The 22,002-nt window shown below is 41.1% G+C and overlaps 1 protein-coding gene across 2 annotated transcripts in view; it reads left to right on the top strand.

The window, feature by feature from the left end:
* The window catches only part of LOC149846914 (peptidyl-prolyl cis-trans isomerase CYP71-like), a 49,520-nt gene that overhangs the window by 5,661 nt on the left and 21,857 nt on the right, over positions 1–22,002 (top strand). Inside the window, exons 3-5 of one of the 2 annotated variants that reach the window (XM_089996656.1) lie at positions 19,009–19,097; positions 19,344–19,583; positions 19,711–19,832. In XM_089996656.1, coding sequence (XP_089852782.1) covers positions 19,009–19,097; positions 19,344–19,583; positions 19,711–19,832 — 451 coding nt within the window. Of the gene's footprint in view, positions 1–19,008; positions 19,098–19,335; positions 19,584–19,710; positions 19,833–22,002 lie in introns of both variants that reach the window. The other variant, XM_089996657.1, reaches the window with a different exon arrangement.

Genomic DNA, 22,002 nt, shown 5'->3' with positions numbered 1-22,002 from the left:
CCCGCCAGAACCACATGGAGGAAGGGGGCTCTGCCCCCTACCTGTCTGACAGGAAGAACACAGAGGTAGGGGCCCTGCCCCCTGCCTGCTGGAAAGGAGCAGAGACAGGGGTCAGGCCCCTGTTTGCCCGACAAAAGTAGAGAGAGAGAGAAGGGGGTAACTGGGAGGGCTCAACCACTCCCCGCCAACCAGAACGCAGGGAGACGACAGGGGCTGGCCCCTGGCAACCCATACGAACATAGGGAGGTGGCGGGGGCTCGACCCCTGCCGACCCAACGAAAAAAAGAGAGGGAGACGACGACAGGGCTTGACCCCTGCCGTCGTTCCCGAACTTAGGGAGGTGACAGGGGCTCGACCCTTGCCATCCTACCAAGAACCAGAAGAAAGGAGGTGACAGGGGTTCGGCCCCTGCCGACCTGCCTGAACAAGAGGTAGGCAGGGGGCCCTACCACCTTGCCGACCAAGGCACAGGGGCCACCTGGGAGCCCTCCCCCGGGAGCCCTCTGCCAGAGAGGAGGCGATGCAGGTGGCAGCCCTGCCGCCTGCCGAAAAGGAGAGTGGGTGGCAGGGGCTTGGCCCCTGCCGACCTGCTGAAGCTAGCTGACGACAGGGCCTCGCCCCTATCGTCCCTTTGAAGAGAAGACAGGTGGCCGGGGTTTGGCCCCTGTCGATTCGACGCAGGCGGCAACCTTGCCGCCTGCGGAAAAAAGGATGAAGAGGATGAAGACAGACAATAAGGGGTGCTCGACACCACCCTCCTGGTAGACTCAGAGCCACCCACGATGGTGGCTCTGGTCCATCGACAACAAACAGGAAAAAAAGAGAAAGGGGTTTACCTAGGAAGACCGCGGCGACGGAGTCCGGGGATGACACAGGCGAAGGTGATGGCATCCGGAGCTCCTTCGATGGGCTACCGATGGCGAGGCAACGATGGTCGGACGATCGCCGTTGACGACGATCGGGGGCTTACGGAGGTCGCCGTCGATTGTGCTTGCAGGCAACGACAACAAAACGAAAAGGCGGCGAGAGGAAGAGGCAGTGACAGGGGTAGCTCACCAGAGTTCTGACAAAGGTTGCCGTGGGTGGAGGTAGCCGGCACATGCTCCAATGAGCTCGAGGAAGACGAGAGAGATGGGGGGGGGTGCTGGAGCAATGGCAGAGTGGCTGCCGGCGAAAACCAAAAGAACGGGCTTCACACAATCGGAGGGTACAACGAAAGAGATAGAGGAAAATAAAGAGAAGAAGAGGAAGAAGGGGGACGACGACGTTGTCATCGGCGTCTTCCTGCCGCCGGTCACGGGTGGTCGCCGAGGTGGATGCCGACAGACACAGAGAGAGGGGAGCGGCGATGTTAGGGAAGGTCGCTGACAAGATGTCACTGACGATCGATGGTCGCCGGTGTGGGTTGCCGGCGAAAATGAGAGCGAGAGACGGGAGGCGAAAGGGAGGAGAACAACGGCAGTGGCGGCCGAACAGGAGAAGAGGCGACGAAGGTGGAGGGTCGTCGACGGCCGGAGCTGCCGGCGTCTGCAAGGAAAAGGGGCCGGAGAGAGAGAGAGAGAGAGAGAGAGAGAGAGAGAGAGAGAGAGAGAGAGGCGAGGGTTTTACCCCTCGCCCCTTTCAGCCTGCATCTTTTAAAGACACTGGCTCTCGAAGGTTCGAGAGGCCGAGTCGGGCTTGGGTCCGAACTCATATTCGAGTCTGTCACGACGGACTAACCTCGGAACGTGTCTGACACGTGCCTGGCACGTATCCGCCACAAATTTTTTTTATAGGCTTTACATTCTACCCTCCTTAAAAGAATTTCGTCTGCGAAATTTTATGTGAAGGTTATCTGCATAGATCGCAGTCTAAGAGAATTGGTATTGACCAGGATGCACGTGTGTGCGAGCTCCCAAACACATAAGCTTCTAAAGGGATCAAGACAACACATAATGAGTCCCTGATAAAGGTTTGAAGCCAACAAATCGGTTGAACAAAATGTATATGTGATTTTATTAATAAACTTTTGTCTTATCAAAAGTTTATATAGTCATAAAAAGGGTTTGGCAGAAGACTATAAGAATGTTTATTGGTTATCTTCTACTTGATTCGACACGGATGAAGAGACACAACAAGACATTGCTCTAGTTTGTTTACGTTCCTTGACTTATTTCCTGAAACAGAAGAGTTTATTTAGTGTGAAATGCTATGTCACATAGACACGACTATTGAAGAGCCGTACTTGTGTCAACACGGCCGACACGGGTATGTGCTGGTCCGGGTCGGGTTGAGTCCAACCCTAACCTAAACCAATTTTTTTATGTTTGATGTCGGTGAAAGGCAGGGAGGAAGAAGAAAAAGGAGGAAGAAGAAGAAAGAGGAAGAGGAGGAGGAAGAAGAAGAAGAAAAAAAGAGGAGGAAGAAGAAGACAAAAAGAAAAGAAAGAAGAGGAGAGTGAAGAAGAAGACAAAAGCGGAAGAGGAAGAGAAGGAAGAAGAAGAAGAAAGATGAAGTGGAAGAGAAGGAGAGGGAATAAGAGAAAGAGGAAGAGGAAGAGGAAGAGGAAGACAAAAGAGGAAGAGAAGGAGAAGGAGAAGGAAAAAGAAGAAGACCAGAGGAGGAGGAGGAAAAGGAAAAGGAAGAAGAAGACGATATATATATATATATATATATATATATATATATATATATATATAGAGAGAGAGAGAGAGAGAGAGAGAGAGAGAGAGAGAGAGAGACCTACTTTTTTTATTAAAAAAACCATCCCCCTCCCCCTTCTTTCAAAAAATTATAGTTACCCCCTCCCTTGTAAACTTTTTTTATTTATTTCTCATATGGACCTTCCCTCCCTCTTTTAAAAAATTATAGTCACCCCCTTACAAACATTTTTTTAATTTTTGATATGGACCCTAATGTAGATCCACACCCAAGCTCTCTCTCTCTCTCTATATATATATATATATACACACACACACACACATATAGCCATGTGTTCGTACTCTCATTTTTTGAAATTGCCGTGTCATACCACCGAACCCCTACCCATGTGACATAGGTGAAATGTGAATAGGTGGTTTTGCAGATTGTGGAGGAAACTACCTGACTGGTATGACTACTAGAAAAGTGTTCCCCTTATGTGTACCCTTATGGTTCCTTTGGAAATAAAGAAAGGCAAGCACCGAATGTTTGGAAATGACGGCTTTTAGTTGCTTGGTTGTCCATTTAGTAGCAAAGAACCAGAAGAATCTTTGAAAAATAAAAGAGAACATATTTTAATAATCATCCAAAAGATCTTATAGTTCTATGCTATTATTTGTGAGAGACAAATGGGGGGAATTGGATATTGCTTGGGCCGTAAAAATGAGACATGGGTCATGTGCTTTTTAATTATAACTGTTTTTGCCTTTATCTTATTGTTTCTTCCTTGTAGTTCTTCTGAACTTTTGTTAACGTGCTCCTCGTTACTCTTCTATTAATGGAATCTTTCCTTTCAAAAAGGAAAACAGCTCCATTATTTCTAGATGCAGCTTCTTTGTGTGTTTTCTTTTTGTTGGTTTTTTCTACTTATGTTTCCTAAAGTAATTCATGAATATATGTTAAGGTGTGATTATTACCACTCCAAGTCAAATCTGTATTCAACTTTTGATGTGTCAAACTCCTAGTACTACAACAACAACAACGCCTTCATCCCAAACAATTGTGGGTCCTCCACATGAATCCTTCTCCTCCAATCATTTCTATCCAATGTCATGTCCTCGGTGAGGTTCAAAGCATTCATATCCTTTCTTATCATCTCCATCCAAGTCTTCTTAGGCCTACCCCGACCTCTTTTATCTAATATATTTTCCCATTTCTCCATCCTTCTAACCGGAGCATCATTAAGCCTTTGCCGAATATGCCCAAACCATCGTAAACGATTCTTACTCATCTTATTTTCAATGGACGCAACGCCTACCTTCTTACGTATTTCCTCGTTCTGAATCTTATCTTTTAGTGTATTTCCACACATCCATCGGAGCATACACATCTCAGTTACACTCATTTTTTGAAAATGATGTCTCTTGGCAGCCCAACATTCCGTTCCATATAGTAAAGCGGGTCTAATTGTCGTCCTATAAAACTTTGCCTTCAACCGCAATGGCATTCTACGATCGCACAACACTCCAGTTGCACTTTTCCATTTCATCCACCCAACCTTAATCCTATGATTTACATCTCCATCAATTTCTCCATTCTTTTGAATGATAGATCCCAAATATTTGAAACAGTCATCCACCGCTATTTCTTGCTCACCAAGCTTCACTACACTCTCATCACTACTTCGTTGCTTACTAAACTGACATTCCATATATTCTGTCTTACTCTTACTCAACGTAAAACCTCTTGCTTCCAAAGTCTGTCTCCATAATTCTAACTTAGCATTAACCCCAACTCTAGACTCATCAATCAAAACAATATCATCAACAAACAACATACACCACGACACATTCTTTTGAATTGATCTCGTAAGTTCATCTATCACTATAGCAAAAAGGAAAGGGCTTAATGCAGATCCTTGATGTAACCCAACCGTTATAGGAAAATTGTTTGTCACCCCTCCACAAGTGCGGACATTGGTTACTACTCCTTCGTACATATCTTTAATTATACTAATGTACTTGAGAGAAATACCTTTCTTCATCATTGTCCACCAGAGAACATCCCTAGGTACTCTATCGTATGCCTTCTCTAAATCAATAAAAACCATATGCAAATCTTTGTTCGCCTCTCTATATCTCTCAATAAGTTGTCTAAGAAGATGTATAACTTCCATAGTTGATCTTTCAGGCATAAAACCAAATTGATTCTCCGATATCATGGCAACCTTCCTCAACCTATACTCAATCACCCTCTCCCAAAGTTTCATAGTATGACTCATGAGTTTTATACCACGATAGTTTGTGCAATCTTGTATATCACCCTTATTCTTATAGAGAGGCACCAAGGTACTCTTCCGCCACTCATTAGGCATCTTATTTGTCCGCCAAATCTTGTTAAAAAGATTTGCCAACCATACTAAACCTTTCTCACCCAAGCATTTCCAAGCCTCGATAGGTATACCATCCGGGCCAACTGCCTTTCTGGATTTCATATTCTTCAAAGCCTCTGCAATTTCTTTCTTTTGAATCTTGCGTACTAAGTCACGATTCATCTCATGAAAAGGAATGGAGAAGTCTCCAAGATCCTGGGCATGACTTCCATTAAATAGCTTATCAAAATAATCTTTCCATCTCTCCTTAATCTCCTCATCTTTAACTAAAACCCTTTGCGCTTCATCTTTGATACATCTAACCATACCCAAATCCCTCGATTTCATATCTCTCATCTTTGCAAGCCTATAAATATCCTTTTCGCCCTCCTTGGTATCCAACTTGTCATAGACCTCCTTATATACCTTATCCCTCGCGTGCTGAACTACTTTTTTAGCTTCCTTCTTTGCTACCATATACTTCTCCAAATTCTCATTACCCCGACTCTTACTTAGATTTCTATGACACTCTCTTTTAACCTTAATAGCTAATTTGACATCTTCGTTTCACCATGATGTATCCTTACCTAGCGGTGCACCACTTTTAGACTCACCCAAAACCTCCTTCGCCATCTTTCGCATGCAACCCGTTATCTTATTCCACATTGATTTTGCATTCTCCTCGAGACACAAATTAGCGTCCTTAGATACCTATTCTACAAACATTCCTTGTTTAGCTCCTTTCAGTGCCCACCACTTAATTCTAGGATCTATCCTATGTTTATCCCTTTTGTGGCATTATCTAATTTTAAGATCTAAAATTAAGACTCTATGCTGTGTAGCTACACTTTCTCCCGGTATAACCTTACAATTGATGCAACAACCCCTATCTCTCTTTCTGAATAGGAAAAAATCTATCTGACTCTTATTAACCACACTTTTAAATGTTACTAGGTGAGACTTCCTTTTCCTAAACCACGTGTTGGCTAAGATCAAATCATAGGACAAACCAAAATCTAAAATCCTTTCTCTACTTTCGTTTCTTTTTCCTATACCATAGCCTCCATGGATACTCTCAAATCCATCCCTACTAATGCCTACATGTCTATTAAGGTCTCCGTCGATGGAAATCTTTTCTCCATGAGATATCCCTTGTACTACGTCTAAATCTTCCCAAAATTGCCGCTTAATGGAATCGTCTAAACCGACTTGAGGTGCATAAACACTAATAAAATTAATAATATTTGTACCTACTACTAATCTAATAAGTATAATTCTATCCCCCTTCCTACGGACCTCAACTACATTATCTATAAACTCACGCCTAATAACAATCACAACTCCATTCCTATTCCTATATATTCCTGTATACCAAATCTTATATCCCCAAGGTTGTATCACTTTTGCTTTCCCACCTACCCATTTGGTCTCTTGTAAACATAAAATATCAATCTTTCTCCTACACATAACATCTACTAACTCTACCAACTTACCAATTAAACTTACCAATTAAAGACCTTATGTTCCAAGTGGCTAACCTAATTGTATGGTCTTGAACTACCTTTTTTACCCTCACCCGTCCAACAAAGTGCGGGAACCCTTGCCTATTTGACCCCACCCCCGGGCGTCGGTTTGACGCGTCGCTTCTGGGCAATGTCCTAGCTACCCTTGCCCCCTTATCACTGCCTTCGGGCCTATAGAGTACAGAGCGTCGCTTAGTAGGGAACGCCCCAACGAAATTCGCATATTGGTTCATATTCATAGGATATGACTACGTTTTTACGCTGGCTGTCACTGGCCTACCGCAACCCTCCTCCGTTATCCGGGCTTGGGACAGGCAATGTATAACTAAACAATTATGCACAGGATAAAAAAAACACGACCTAAAAATGTATAAAAAGCAAGTTTTTTTTTGAAAAGAAACGACATGAAAACGCCAACAAAAGGAGAATTTTGCAGAAGTACATAAAAAATACCTTGAATCGTCGCTCATCGAGGGGGGCTTCCTCCGTCGCCCGTGTCGGATCTCCCAAAGCGTGAAAACCCCCTCCCTGTCGCTGAGAGAGAGAGGGAGATAGATGTGCGGTAGGAGCTTCGTCTACCTCCGGCGACTTAGGTTCCGACGAGCTTCCTGTAAGTGAGAGAGAGAGAGAGAGAGAGAGAGAGAGAGAGAGAGAGAGAGAGAGAGAGAGAGAGCAGTTTGAGGGTTGGGGGAAGGCACCGATGAGCTTCGTCTGCCTCCGGCGACCCAAAGAGAGAGAGTATCCGGTAGTCGAGGTTTCAGATTGTGTCCCTGCTCTGCGAGGGCCGGACGCGGAGGGTATCGCCAGCGGAAGATGGCGCACAGGGGTTTTGGCGTCAGGTGACCTCCGCTGAGGCGGGGTGGATGCCGACAGTGTGTCGCCAGTGTCGAGAAGAGAGGCGAAAAGAGGGTCGGGGCTGGGGGTCTGGAGTGAGGATCGGGGTGAAGCCGACTGATTCAGGCAACAGGTGGGTCAGTGGTGGCGTCGTGGGACAGGGAGAGGGTTCGGGGGTCGCCCGCAGGAGGAGAGGTGGCCGGAGAAAGGGGTGTCGGCAGGCGTCTGGTGAGGGTGCCGACATGTGTGTGTGTGTGTGTGGGGGGGGGGCTTCAGCGAACAAAAGAAGACGAGGGAAGGAGGCGAGCGATAGTCGGGGTTGCCGGGAAACGGAGGCCATCGGCCTGCGGGCTGCCGGAGAGCGAGGTCGGAGAGAGGCGAGCATGGGAGGAGAAAGGAGGTGGAACAGGGGGGAAAAGGGCTGGTCGGGGGCGGTGGTGCTGTCGCCGGTGGCTGTGCTCGCCGGTGGCGGCGGGTCGGGAAAGGCGACGAGAGGGAGAGGGCTGCGGTGCAGGGGGTTCTGCCCCCTCGCCGACGACAGGCTGAGGTATACGAATTTGCTCTTTTAGACAAATTGGTAATTTCCCGATTGCTTACCAGGGCCCTTATTTTCTTCTGAGCCAATGGCGTGGGGTGAAGCTGAGGGAGAGGATGGGTCTCCGGATCAGACACAAGGGAAGGAGAGCTCAACTGGGTGGGTGCTGCCAGAAGGGAGGAGGCTTTGCTCAGGTGGTTGCCTCCCGATCTGATGAAGAGGAGGGTGCGAGCTCGGCTGGGTCGGCTGTATCGCCGGATCAGCCGACGAGGAATGAGGAGGCTCGGCTGAGTCGTCGCCGTCGACACTCCTGCCAGAGGCGGTGGGTCGTCGCTAGGGAGAGAGAGAGGAGACCGTTGACTGTATCAGACCGTTGAATGCCTCTGACCCATGAAAAATAGTGGAGTTTTTTTTAAAAGCATTTGTGGAAAAACTCCCAAGGATTCGGGACACATCACATATTTAATATACCAAATCACAAGCTATTCTATGCATTGAATCAACTTGAAGTAATAAAATCAACTTCATTAATTAAATGAGTCAAAAAGTCTAAGAACATAAAAATCGACTATATCAAATTCATGCCATATGTCAAAATCCAAACACCATCACAACTCTCGTATCCTCCAGCTATTCAGTCCAAGACATCATTAAGCATCTGTGCCTATAAAACAAATTTAAGAAAACGGGTAAGAATTGAAGTCCTCGTACAAATTCCTCTAAAAATCCAAACAGTAAAGAAAATAGCATAAATCAATTCATGCATATATTTCAGAGGAATATCACAAGCAATAACTTACCACAAAAGCATTCAACCAAATATCATGCAAAACCAAATATGCAAAGATGCATGAACTAATGTTGAACAATAAAATATGCATGATTCAATGCATATGCATAAATAACTTATTAAGTTATTTATGAGAGTTGCTTTTGCATGCATGTCCCTATTAAATGCACACGAGTTTAATTTTTACTTTTCCTTAAACCCGCAGATACTCAAAACAAACATAATTCCCGAAGTTCAAGTTAGGTTCCTAGTCATAGCTTAACACACAATTTGTATTTTATTACTGGGTTCCATACTTGTTCCTCGACCGATATTAAGAATCAACATTATCAATCAGAATATTAAAAATCAACATTTAATGTCGAGACATCAGGAAAATCAACATCCACTTACGCCACTTTCTTGTTATACCAATCATGGTTTTAAAACTCGCCGAGTCAACTCGATGACTCGGTTGACTCGGCTCGGCTCGACCCTCCAGCGAGTCAACCCAGCAGGGTAAACTCGGCTTGCCTTGACTCGGCCATGACTCGGCCTGACTCGGTCTGACTCGGCCGAGTTCTGGGATATTTGAAATTTGATTTTTTGGGTATTTCAAAATAACAGTTTAATAATAAATAATAAATTACAAGACAAACCAGTTCAAAGATACAATAATCTATCAATCTTTATGTGTTGATTAAACATATTGGCAAAAAAAATGATTCAAAGATCTAACAAAAAAGTGACGTATCGGTGCTTGTACTTCATGTTCTGGTGTTGGGTGCCTTTGAGTGTTGTTTTATGAACACATATCATATCCTTCATTGTATATAAAAATACATTTTTGTACAAAGTCTGTATCACACCTGTGCATAACAATCTGTACCCTGTCATCCTTATTTTTTGACAGAAACACCTATATCATACCAGTTGTGCTGATCTTGTACAGTATGCTTGTACATGTATCCATGTGACAACATTTCCCTTGGTCATAATTGGAATTTCTTCTGGTGATTCATTCTCTTATTGTTGTTTTACCTTGTTGCAACTAATTCAATCTGGCTTTTTATGCAAGATGATGTGTTGCTGTTCTCAATGAGGTGAGATCACTAGAAAGGATCAAAGGAAAGCTAACAAAAGCTAGGATGTCTTCTGGAGAAGTTTAGCTGAAATTCCTAAACCATTCTATTTAGAAACTTGAGTTTAAGTATGTTTCTAGACTCAGTTACATGGGGCCTTCATTGAATACCAAAGACATGCTTGTTATGAAGAAGTTTCTTCATGTAACTTGATCTTTCCATGTGACCTTGTTATGAAGAAGTTTGTACTTTTTCTACTCTGAACTTGCAATTTTTTATTGTCAACTCTTTAGACTATATGTTTACTGAAAAACATGGTTTGAGACAAATTATATATTGTTTTTCTTTTAAAATCAAAAGTTAACAAAACACGGTCCGAGTCACCGAGTTGACCCGCCGAGTCACGAGTCAATAAAGAACGAGTCGAGTTCTGAGTCACGGGTTTTAAAACCTTGATACCAATAACTACATCTGTGTCAACACCCCCCAGGCAAAGTTGCTGAAAGCTTCTTAAAACCGTGGCCGGGAGGTGAACTACCAGATCGGGTTCTTGGGCACAATCGCACACAGAGTTTTAGTATCCTCACGGTCTCCTATGACCGACATTCAAGATTTCCACAACGTGGAAGGGATATCAAGGAAGAAATTAATTACACTATTCTGGTCTCTTTTACCATTTCAAATAAGTTTCAAGTTCTTTACAAAAGAACCGTTTTGCAAATAAACATGCAAAAACAATTTCGGGCCTTAGCCCTTACAATTTAACAATGTAATTAAATTTGAAAAAAACCCAATAATTTTCAGAAAGTATTTTGCAATGCATAAATAAAATCAACAATATTGAAGCAACACGTGCTCCTGTCCTACAATGGTCCGCAGTGGTTCACACGTAACCACTAACATATCTCAACAGGTAATTTATGCAAATTGCAAAATTTCAGTGAACATGAACGCATATAATTTCTAAGCATGTTCACAATGTATAGTCAAAATACACAATGAATGCACATTTAGCCAAGCACATACACATGCGAATAAAAGCTTGCAGACTACACCATTCATGATCAAACTTTATGCATATAATCAACCAAACAAACATATGATCACATTCATGCAAACATCTACTTAATTTCAGATTCATACATATGATATGCACAATTGCAAACTAATCGGTTTAGGATCAGATTCATATACTGAATCAGAAAATACAAATTCTGATCAGATTCATGTACATAAATCGGCTATGCAGAAATTTTCTAGCGCCGATCAAATTTATGTACCTGCTCAATTTTATGTACACAATCGACTATGCATAAGTTTACCAATGTTGGTCAGATTCATGTACATGGGTCGACCACTCAAAAAGTAAACAGATCACAACCGGTCTGATCCATGTACATGATCAGATTCATGTATATGGATCGGCCTGTTATAGATTGACATATTCATAGCTGGGCTGATCCATGTACATAGATCAGTCAGCCAAACATGAATCAACATGATAACAATCTGCTGGGCTGTCGGCCAATCATTACAATCGGCTGGTTATGTATAAACATCATATCAGCTGTTGGTCTGATCCATGTATATGATCAGTATCATGTACATGGGTCGGCTAGACTAAACATGTATACAGTCAGCTGGTTTGATCCATGTACATGATTATAATCATGTACATGGGTTGGCTAGACCTGTATACTCATGTATACAACCAGCTGGTCTGATCCATGTACATGTTCAAAATCATGTACATGGGTCGGCTAAACCTGTATACTCATGTAAATCGGATGGTCTAATATATGTACATGTTCAAAATCATGTACATGGATCAGCCAAACATGATAAAACATATAAACAGTCGGCTGCATACATGAATTAAACTCAGCCCTCGAAAAACAAATAATCAGCAGGCTGGAACACACGAATATATTTTTTCACTGCAAAAAATCATATAATCAACAGTCTGCTATGCATATATATATTTCAGCAGCATGAACAAGAAAAATTGATATAGCGGGGCTGCATATATACATATGTATATATTTAGTATGCATGAGTACTAGACTCGACAAATCCGAAACACAAAATTATATTCAGATGCATGAGTACAAAACCCGACAAATCTGAAACACAAAATTATATTCGGATATTTGGGGTCTAACACCCATTTTATCTTAAGGTGGATTTGCTTATTATGTTATTTTTGTAGATAATTTTACTAGACATACTTGGATATACTTCCTTAAGTAAATAATAAGTCTTTTCCCATTTTCAAAATTTTCACAAATTAGTTGCAAATAGATTTGAAAATGAAATTTCTATATTTCAGACTAATTAGGGGGAGAATTTGTCTCAAGTGAATTTAAACATTATCTTACTCTCCATGGCATCACATTATCAAAGATCTTATTCTCATACACCACAACAAATTGGTTTGGCCGAAAGAAAACATATGCACATCATTGATCATAAAAATGAAAAATTATATATTTCTAGGAATGTTACATTTTTTGGAAAAAGAAAATTTCTTTGGAAAAGATCAAGCTAAGGAAGTAACTGGTTACTCTTTTCTATTTGACCTTGGGTTCAACCAAGATGTTAGTGAATTTGATTTTGAAATTGCTATTGAATCAAGTGAATCAAGAGATAATGAGTCTCTTGATGAAAAATCTCATGATGATCAATCTTGCTTACATTATTCTAGATGGGGGGGCATCAAAAACTTTCATGTGTACTTGAAAATTTTGTTAACTTAAACAAAAAAAAGGTGTAAACTAGGAAATCATCTAGAGTCTCATAACCTGTAACGCCCCAAAATTTTAACCCGGATATTTTCCAGGATTTTTTTTTTAAACCAACAAATGTTTCTAGGGTTAAGCATTTCAGAACGATACAGGAAGGTAAAAGCAAACCACGCCATTTATTTTTTTATTTCAATAATAATAGAATTCAAATAGAGTTTATCACATCATCAGTCTTAAAACAAAATTTCAATCAAAAGCAGTTAGGACCGCCAGGGAACAAATAGATCAGGTCTTGGTCAGCGCCTCATCCCGCATCGCTCATAGAACTACTCTTCTCCTGAAAATGATAAAAATTATAGGAATTAGACTACCACGTCTAAGTAGAGAAACTGTATTCTTAATGCAGGTAAACCATGGACCTAGTATGTGATGTGGAATTTCAGCTTATTAAGAAGTACACAAAAAGACTATGTAAAAGCAGTAACATGCATATATTTAAACAGACAAACAGATGAGGCAACAGTTATAATTAAGCAATTAAAGCCTTTTATGTGAAAACAACAATTAAGCAATTAAAGCATATTCTACAACAATAACAACAGTGATGCATAACATTCATGTAGCTAATTATCCTATGAATTTGAGTATCTCCTCTCTACACATTTCAGGACTTCATTTTATTACAAGCTCAGAACATGCTGGAAAAATATAAACATGTCTCTCTAAAACTCCACTCACTGTGATACCTAACATGTTCTAATTGATGTTTATCTTTTCTTATCCCGAGGGTACACACGACCCGAGGCAACCATCACAGAAGAGAATGTTCGGGGGTATATTATTCAACGGTGTTTTATTAACCCGAACATTCTAACTGTGACTGAAATCCCAAGGGAGCGGCCAGTGACCGAGAGAACCTCCCAAAGGCCAAACCAAAACAGGATGCATCCCTAACTTTTGCAGAAGAACAAGGAACTACCACCTAGGACAAATTGGTAGTCTGGGTCCCCCAACTCTGAGGACTGGGACCAACGAGTCGCTTTACGCTCGAAACCAAAACACGTGTCCCCAGAGTTTTGTACCACTTACCCTCTCCAAGGTAAGCCCGAAACTGAGTGGGTTAATCTTTCCATTTTGTTAATTTCCCGAAGTATGGGGCATTTCCCCAACTTCTTTCTACTATCATAGTAGTAGGATTCTCAACCTTAGTCATCTTACCCAGGTGTATAGAACCGTCTCAGTCATTTGTCATTTTAATTGCATAACCCACCCACAGTGCTCCGGTGCCTTTAAACCAGTCAAGCACACAAGTTATTATTTAATTTCCTTACCAATATACTTGAACCAGACCACACACCTTCATTAGGCACTTAACCCGTATTGGGTAGTCCACTCTGTCTTGCCCATTAGGTAAGACACATGTCTAAAGATTGCAGCGTACACCAAGTTATGTGTTGAATCAACATCTAATATATAACAGCTTCTATGTGTGCTCAGCATAATTTATTATCATGCAGGGTCTTCATATGAAAATTTCCAACAAACCTGGTAACTACCAGTATCTTCAATAGTTAACATGAGTTATCATAAGCATGCCATATCTTCCAACATAATACATAGACAAAAATAGGCTAACCGGAATTTACCTAGACAAGTTAGGGTTTACATAATGGTGTAATGTCAATCGGCCAGCATAAACATGCTATATTTTACAGGATGAAACCATTAGCATCAGTCAACATAAATTATGTTATGTTTAACATAGGTTTACATATTAATTTAATCAACATAGGCTGATTTTAAACGATGCTAAGTTCAGCATAACTTTCCAGACTAAACCATCAATATTGAGCACTAACAATAATAATAACATAATTAGGTACCCTATGCCTAAAAGAATTACATGAATTTCCATTTCCGTTCGGCCACCACACAGCCTACATTAAGCATACTCGGTTCACAAAATAACAGGCACTATTCAGCAACCATAATCTCAAATAAGTATGCTGTATTTCTCAGACTAATGCCAAAATACACAGTAAAAAAAAATAAATAAAACATAATCAGATACACCATGCCTAACAGAATTAAATGTATTTCAATTGCAGTTCGGCTACCACACAACCTACATTAAGCAGGCTCTGTTTCACAAATTACACATACGCAGGCCAGCATAGCTCACAAGAAAGGGACTACTGAACAAATGCAATCAAGGAATGGGACCTTTCCCCAGCTTATTCAGCTAAATAAAAGAAAACAAAAACTAAATGCAATCACATAATTAAAAACTGGATCTGCTGGCAATTTAAATTTTTCATTGAACCCAACTCAAAGCAATGCATCATGAATCGTGCAAAAAAATGATACAGATTCTCTCTTTTTTTTTCTAATTTTGTCCCTAAGCACACACTGAACCGACCTAATTTTCTTTCGATTTGGCCAGTGGCATCGAATCCGATCACCTCAGTGAAGCAGTGATCAAAGATTCTTATAAATAATCAAACTGTTCTTTAAAAACCCATAGTTTTTCCCATGCTTTCTTCTTTCTTCTGTTCTAACCTAATCTTCCAACTGACTGAACCTAACTATTAAGAACCCATATCCTTAATCAGCACAACCAATCCACGGTCTACTAATCTCGTTAAGAGCCACTGTCCTTACACTACAAAAATGGAATTTGAGGTACTAAATGTGAAGGGTCATACTGTACACCCTCCCCTAACAAGACTAAGCAAGAATTCGGTCACATTTAAAGTCCCCTCACTTTATTTCACGACCCCCCCCCCCCCTTTTTGAGGTAGGTGATCCTGTGTGATTTCGGGGCTGCATAACAGCCGACATCACCCCCACATTACAGAGCTCGAAGGGGAAAACCCCTTGCCAATCGACCGATTTGGGTTTTTGGAAAACCCACACCCCACCAAGCCCATGACTGACCTGAAAAAGAAATTACATACCCTACCATTTTCCGGCGAAGGAGTTGCGGCAGCCACGCAAGGAGGTCGGTCGGCGTCACCCGACAAAGTTTCGAGCAGCAGACCTAAAACTCGGAGGGCGATCCGAAAGTTAGAGAGAGAGAGAGAGAGAAAGAAGGGGATAGCGAGAGAAAGGAGAAAGGGGTTGGGGGGTCCCTCTTTGTAGGAGGGAGGCCACTCGAAAAGGAAGGAAAACCTACCTTCCCGGCGGCTGCGTGTGCTCCCCCACCTCCCCATCTCCTTATGTGTTAGGGTTCGACTGAACCCTAACACCCGAAGTCTCGGGGGAGAGGATTCCCCCCCCCCCCCAAAAAAAAAACTTTTTATCAGGCAACCCATATCGGGTTGCCCCCCCCCTTATTAACCCCTCTTTTTAATTTAACAGGGTGTGGGTCGGTCCGGGTCCGACCCACGACCCAAAATGCTGGACCCAAATTTGATTTGGGTCCGGGTCGCTTAAACAGCAGTAGACCCAAGGGTTGGATCCACTTGGGTCCGAACCGTGGATTTGAAATATCTAATTTCTTAAATATTTATTTATATACTATTACTAAAATACTCTAATATCCGAAATTTTCTTTTGGGTCCAATAACGGATCCTAGGCCCAAATCCACATAATTCTTAAGTTTTAGTGTAAAATTTGTGGTTCTTACATAACCTCTATCTAAGTTTGTATCCTATGACTTTTTTTTCATCCAAATATCAAGCATGCATAGCTGTAATGCATTTATATATTGAACCCTCTTCGTACACTCAAGTCAAAGATCACTTAGAATAGGTTAAGGCCATGAAAGTAGAATTAGATGCATTAGAAAAGGCTCATACTTGGACTATTCAAGATCTTCCTCAGGAGAAGAAACCCATATGTTGTAGATGGGTATATAAGATAAAAACCAAGAGTGATGGGACCCTTGAGAGATACTAAGCTAGGTTAGTCGCCAAAGGGTATGCAAAAGAATATGATATAGATTATGAAGAAACTTTTGCACTTGTTGCCCGAATAACCACAGTTAGAACCCTCATTGTAGTTGCCTCGATTAGAAATTGACCTATATATCAAATGGATGTTAAAATACCATTTTAAATGGTAATCTTGAAGAAGTGTATATGGAGGCACTTTTTGATATGAAAATACCTTAAGGGAATGCTCTTCAATTAAAAAAGGCATTTTATGACCTAAAACAAGCTCCCCAAGCTTGGTATGATAAATTTAGTGATGTTATGCTTAATATTGGTTTTAGATCTTGTTTGACTGACATCGACTTTGTTTGTTGAAAATTCCGATGCAGGTATTGTCATTCTAGTTCTCTATGTGGATAATATGATAATCACTGAAGGAGATAAACAAAAAGTTCATAATATTAAAAATAGTTTTGAAATGATTGATTTGGGTTTTTTAAGATACTTTTTAGCAATAAAGGTTGCTTATTCCTCTAGAAGGTATTTATTGTCTCAATCTAAGTTTGCTTTCGATGTTATTCTCAGGTTAGTAATATCTAATGACAAAAAGATTGACACTCTTGAGGTAACAAATGTCAAAATGAAGATTGATGATGGGGAGCCTCTGGATGATCTAACTCCTTATCGACAACTTATCATAGCACTCTTACTTAATTATTACTAGACCTGATATAGCACACGTTGTACATACATCTAGTCAGTTTTAACACGCTCATACACACTCGTACATCTGTTTATATGGGAGTTGTTTTGCATATTATTAGATATTTAAGAAATTCAGTTTCTAGAGGATTATTTATGTCTTCCTCATTTGTACTAGATTTGCTTGCATATAGTAATGTAGATCGAAGAGGTGATCCTAATAACTGACACTCAACTACGGGTTTTTGTGTTTTCATAGGTGATTCATTAATCTCGTGGAGGTGCACAAAGTAATAGAAGGTCTCCCTCTCTTTAGCTGATGCTGAGTACCGAGTCATGACTACAATTACAATGGAGGTGGTGCGGATGAGAAGATTGTTGGCTGATATGAAAATCAAAATTCTAGGAGCATCAAAGATGTGTTGCGACAACAAAAGCTCTATTTACATTGCTAGCAACAACACTTTTCATGAAAGAACAAAGCACATTGAGATGGATTGTCATTATTGTCGCGAAAAATATCTTCAAGGCATCATCGATCTACCCTATGTCACATTTTAATACCAGCTTACAAAATTCTTTACCAAGCCTTTTTCTGCCCTTAGATTTCATTTCCTCTTAGTCAAACTTTCGGTCATAATGCGGTAAGTTTGAGGTGTGTAAAATTGTACATATATGTTATTATATATATAATATATATATACCAAGGTTGGACCAAGTCAACTTTGTTGACTTGGAGCCCAATGGCTAGATTTCTAGCCGTTGTGCGACTAAGGCCCAACGGCCAAAAATCCAGCCGTTGGGGCCTTGGCCCCTCTTTCTATGCTCTCTCTCTTGGCTCTCCTCTCTCCCTAGTGTATATAAATAAGGGTCTATCCCCCTTGTAAAAGTATGCTTCTTGCATACTTGTTCCTTAATAAAAGACATTATTTTTTATCTTTTGGCACTTGTGATTGTGCTCTTCGTAGCACTTGTGCTTGTGTATATTGCACTTGGTGGTGAATGATCTGTTGGTGCTTGAAGGTGTTCGACCCCTCTTTAGAGTGGAATATCTGAATGCTGATGGACTGTTGTGTGGTCATAGATGGGGTGATCAGAAGATTTTAACTAATCTGAAATTAAGTGTTTTTTTACTTAAATCTTGGATGTTAGTTTCATGTTTTCTATCGTTCTGTCTGATTCATTATTGAGGGACTATTCACTGTTGGTAATGGTTGGGAGTACTGGAAGGCACCTTTCAATGACTAATTATAGGTGTCAAACAGAACACAATGAAAATATGACTGTCAGCTTTTGAGCAAGAGTACAGAGTTGAAAAAAAAGAACCAAATTTTGTAGACATTGGGGTGACATAACATTCACTGCTTAGTCAGACTTTAAACAAGCAGTTCATGCGCATCATATATTGTAAGTTGTCCATTGTGGTTTGCTAATAAGTACCATTTGTAGTTCCTGCAGTTTGGCAATATCTAATTCATAGCATAGTCTAACTGGTATTAAATGTGAAGATAAATTAATGTACATGATGTTTTCTATGACATGTTTGACCCATTTACATGCATTGTTTTCAATTTTATTAGCTTCATTTCATGCATGAATCATGACTGGCTTTATAGGCCATTTAGTAGGAGAGCTGCATGAAAGAAAAAATATTTCACTTGATGAACTCAAACATGTTTCTTTCTTTCTTTCGCTCTCTCTCTCTCTTCCTGTTTTTTTGTCTCCAAAGAAGAAAACATTCTTTACGGAAATGGTTCATTATTACTGATACTAAAACTCTTTCTTTACTGTGGTTTTGTAAGTTCTGTGAACTTGCAGGAAATATGAGTTAACGTTCATTGACTAATTACTAGCAAAGTCTGATTTTTATTACATTAAAGTCCAGAGATATCTCATTGCATTGTAATTCACAAGGATACTAAATCTCTCCTATATGTGATCCTTGATGTCCAGGGCACTTGAAATTTTGGAAGAAGAAGCCTGCTGGCATAGAGTTTGCTAAACATTTCAGATCTCATCTTGGTGCCATCGAAGGCTTGGCTGTGAGTCATCTTGCATACATCTTATTGAGGTTTTATTTCATGATCCATGTTGGTGCCAATTTGACTGACCCTATACTTAAGATTTACATTTTAGCATCAATATGGATTGCCTGTGATGCTTCAGTTGTATGTTTAGCCTACATGTTTGTGTCTGAATGTCCTTAGATGCCATTATGAAAAAAAGGTCATTGGATATCAGTTTTTTTAATAGGCAGCTGTCAACCATAATGTGGTTCAGTAATGCAGGTTAGTGTTGATGGTCTCCTTTGCTGTACAATATCAAGTGACCGTTCTGTGAAAATCTACGATGTTGTCAACTACGACATGATGGTTATGATGCGTTTACAATATATTCCTGGTACGATTGAATGGGTGTACAAGCATGGTGATGTCAAGGCTAAACTTGCCATTAGTGACAAGAACTCCCCTTATGTTCATGTCTATGATGCTCATGCTGATTCTGCTGAACCTATAATATCGAAGGAGGTTGGTTCTATATATATCTATTTTTCAGTACCACATGTTTTGCCTTTAAATTGAATTCTGGGGTCTTCAAAGTGTGGTTCCCCTCCCCTTCTTCTGCCCCCAACTTATGCCACATGTTTCTTTGTAGGTTCATATGGCATCAGTTAAAGTTATGAAGTACAATCATGCATATGATACTGTGATATCTGCAGATGCTAATGGTGTTCTGGAGTACTGGTCTCCATCTACTCTTCAATTCCCGGAAAATGTGTACGTGGCATTACTTTTTATTTCTTTGCATGCATTTCCCCTGCCATTGATAGTTCTTTTCTTTCCAATGTCCATACTGTTCTTTTTATTGATTTTTTCTATGAAGCTAGTGAAATAAGTGCTGAAAGAATAGGTATGTGGGACCACCAATTTTTAGCATTCTCTGAGTTAAAATTTAGAGGCTCTACTGGATCAGTTTTTCCAAATTAGAATAGGCAATAATAAATAGCCTTGTATCATAGTATAGTGTATAATGTGTAAGCATGTTTTCTCCAACATAGATACGTTGTATTCTTTAACTTCAGGATATTTTTATCTGTCTTCACCTATGTCACATAGGTGGGGGTGCAGATACGACGATGTGGCACTATAAAAAAACTTGGGTGCGGTGGTGCGGAGAGTGTATATATATATAATTTTTAACAGTTTTAAGTTAACAATATTGAAATAAAAACAATTATCAGTTGGCTTGGGTTCACTAGAGCCGAACCGAGCAGGCCAGGGTTCGGTCCTTGCGCCAATGATGGGAGAAAGAGAAAGAGAGGAGAAGGAAGAAAAAAGAGAGGAGGGAGGTGGAGGCGGAGGGAGGAGGAGGAGCACGAAGAAGAAGAAGAAAGAGAGGAGGAGAAGGAAGAAAAAAAAAAGACAGGAGGAGAAAAAGGAAGAAGAAGAAAGAGACAAGGAGGATGCGGAGGAGGAAGAAGAAGAGGAGCAAAGATAGAGACGTACCTAAGCCGCCTTCGTTGTCGTCGTCTGAAGAGGAGTTGGGGAGTGGGCCCTTTGTCGTCGCCGTTGAAAGAGGTAGAGTTGGTGAGGGGAAGGAGGAGGGTCGGGGGGGGGGGAGCGATTGTACCCTAATCCCCCCAACCCATTTTTTTTTTAAAAATTAGACCAAAATAGACTTGGTCAAAGTTGATCGAGCCTATTTTGGTCAAATATAACCATGGGTGCGGGTTGATCGCACCCAGGGGTATTTGACCACACCGGCATCACGTCATGTCGATGTGGGTGCGAAAGCTCTTTTAAAGAGTTCGTGTGACATAGGTCTTCATTCTCTTAGATTTACATATATGTAAATAAATAATGTTGGAATATGCACACACACATGTGCAACACATGCATGCATGCATTAAGAAATGTGTATGCTTGTGTTTGTGTGTATACCTGTAGACACCTATTTTTTTTCCAAATTTTCCCCCAAAACCTAGTCCCAGGCCTTAGGACGACGAGCCATGAATCACCATCCCCATGCAGGACAACACCATGCTTCACAGTCCCATTTGGGGATGGCGCAATGTTTTATCATCCCAGTCCAGGACGACCCTCTTTATCTCAGCTCGTACCCAGGGACGATGACACCTGGCGTCGTCCCATCTTAGGATGGCTGCTGGTCCAACCGTCCCACCTATGGGACGTCAATTTGCTTGGTCGTCCCTGACTAAGACGGCCAAACCACTCCGCTGTCCCGCACCTCGGATAGAGGATAAGCCATTTATCCTATCTCATTCCAACCTCCCCCCTCCTGCTTGATTTTCAGGAGGGGAGGACTCTTTTGGACACTTTTGAATCAGCCACACGAGCATCAACCTTGAAGCGAGGCTATAAGCACACTTTTTGAGGCTCTCCTCGATCTTCTTGATCTTCTCACGAGTCTCTTGAATGCCTCAATAACATCAATAGGCCATCAAGGCTCTGATACCATGTAACAAAATACAAAAGATATTCAAGTGTCACTTATGGACTTACACAATCACAACGACCACTATGGGTCAATGACGTGAACACAAGAGTCACACAAATCAGCCACTTAAGGGCACACAACACATAAAAAATATAAAATGTTATTGATAAAATGCTTTCAACCCCTTTATATGCACAAAGGAGACAAGAGGGAGCCGTTGGGGAGATCCCAATGGATCTATGGTCTAAAGACCATTAAGCCCTTCCCTAATCTACCAATTACAAAAGTAAAAGTAAAAGAAAAGAAAAGAAAAGAAAATAGAAAAAGGGTGTACAATGACAATAATACCCTTATGTACAAAAAGACTAAAATACTCCTATATATATATATACATTGACAAAAGCCGCACCAGGTGCAGCACCCGCACCTGTACCCACGTTGCATCGATGCGGGTGCACCGGCCTACTAGGCGAGTCCATGTGACATAGC

This window comes from Nuphar pumila, chromosome 2 (assembly GCF_984573655.1).
Source record: "Nuphar pumila chromosome 2, dmNupPumi1.hap1.1, whole genome shotgun sequence".
NCBI lineage: Eukaryota > Viridiplantae > Streptophyta > Magnoliopsida > Nymphaeales > Nymphaeaceae > Nuphar > Nuphar pumila.
The sequence above is the reverse complement of the archived record's forward strand: the minus strand, read 5'-3'. Positions and strand labels throughout refer to the sequence as shown.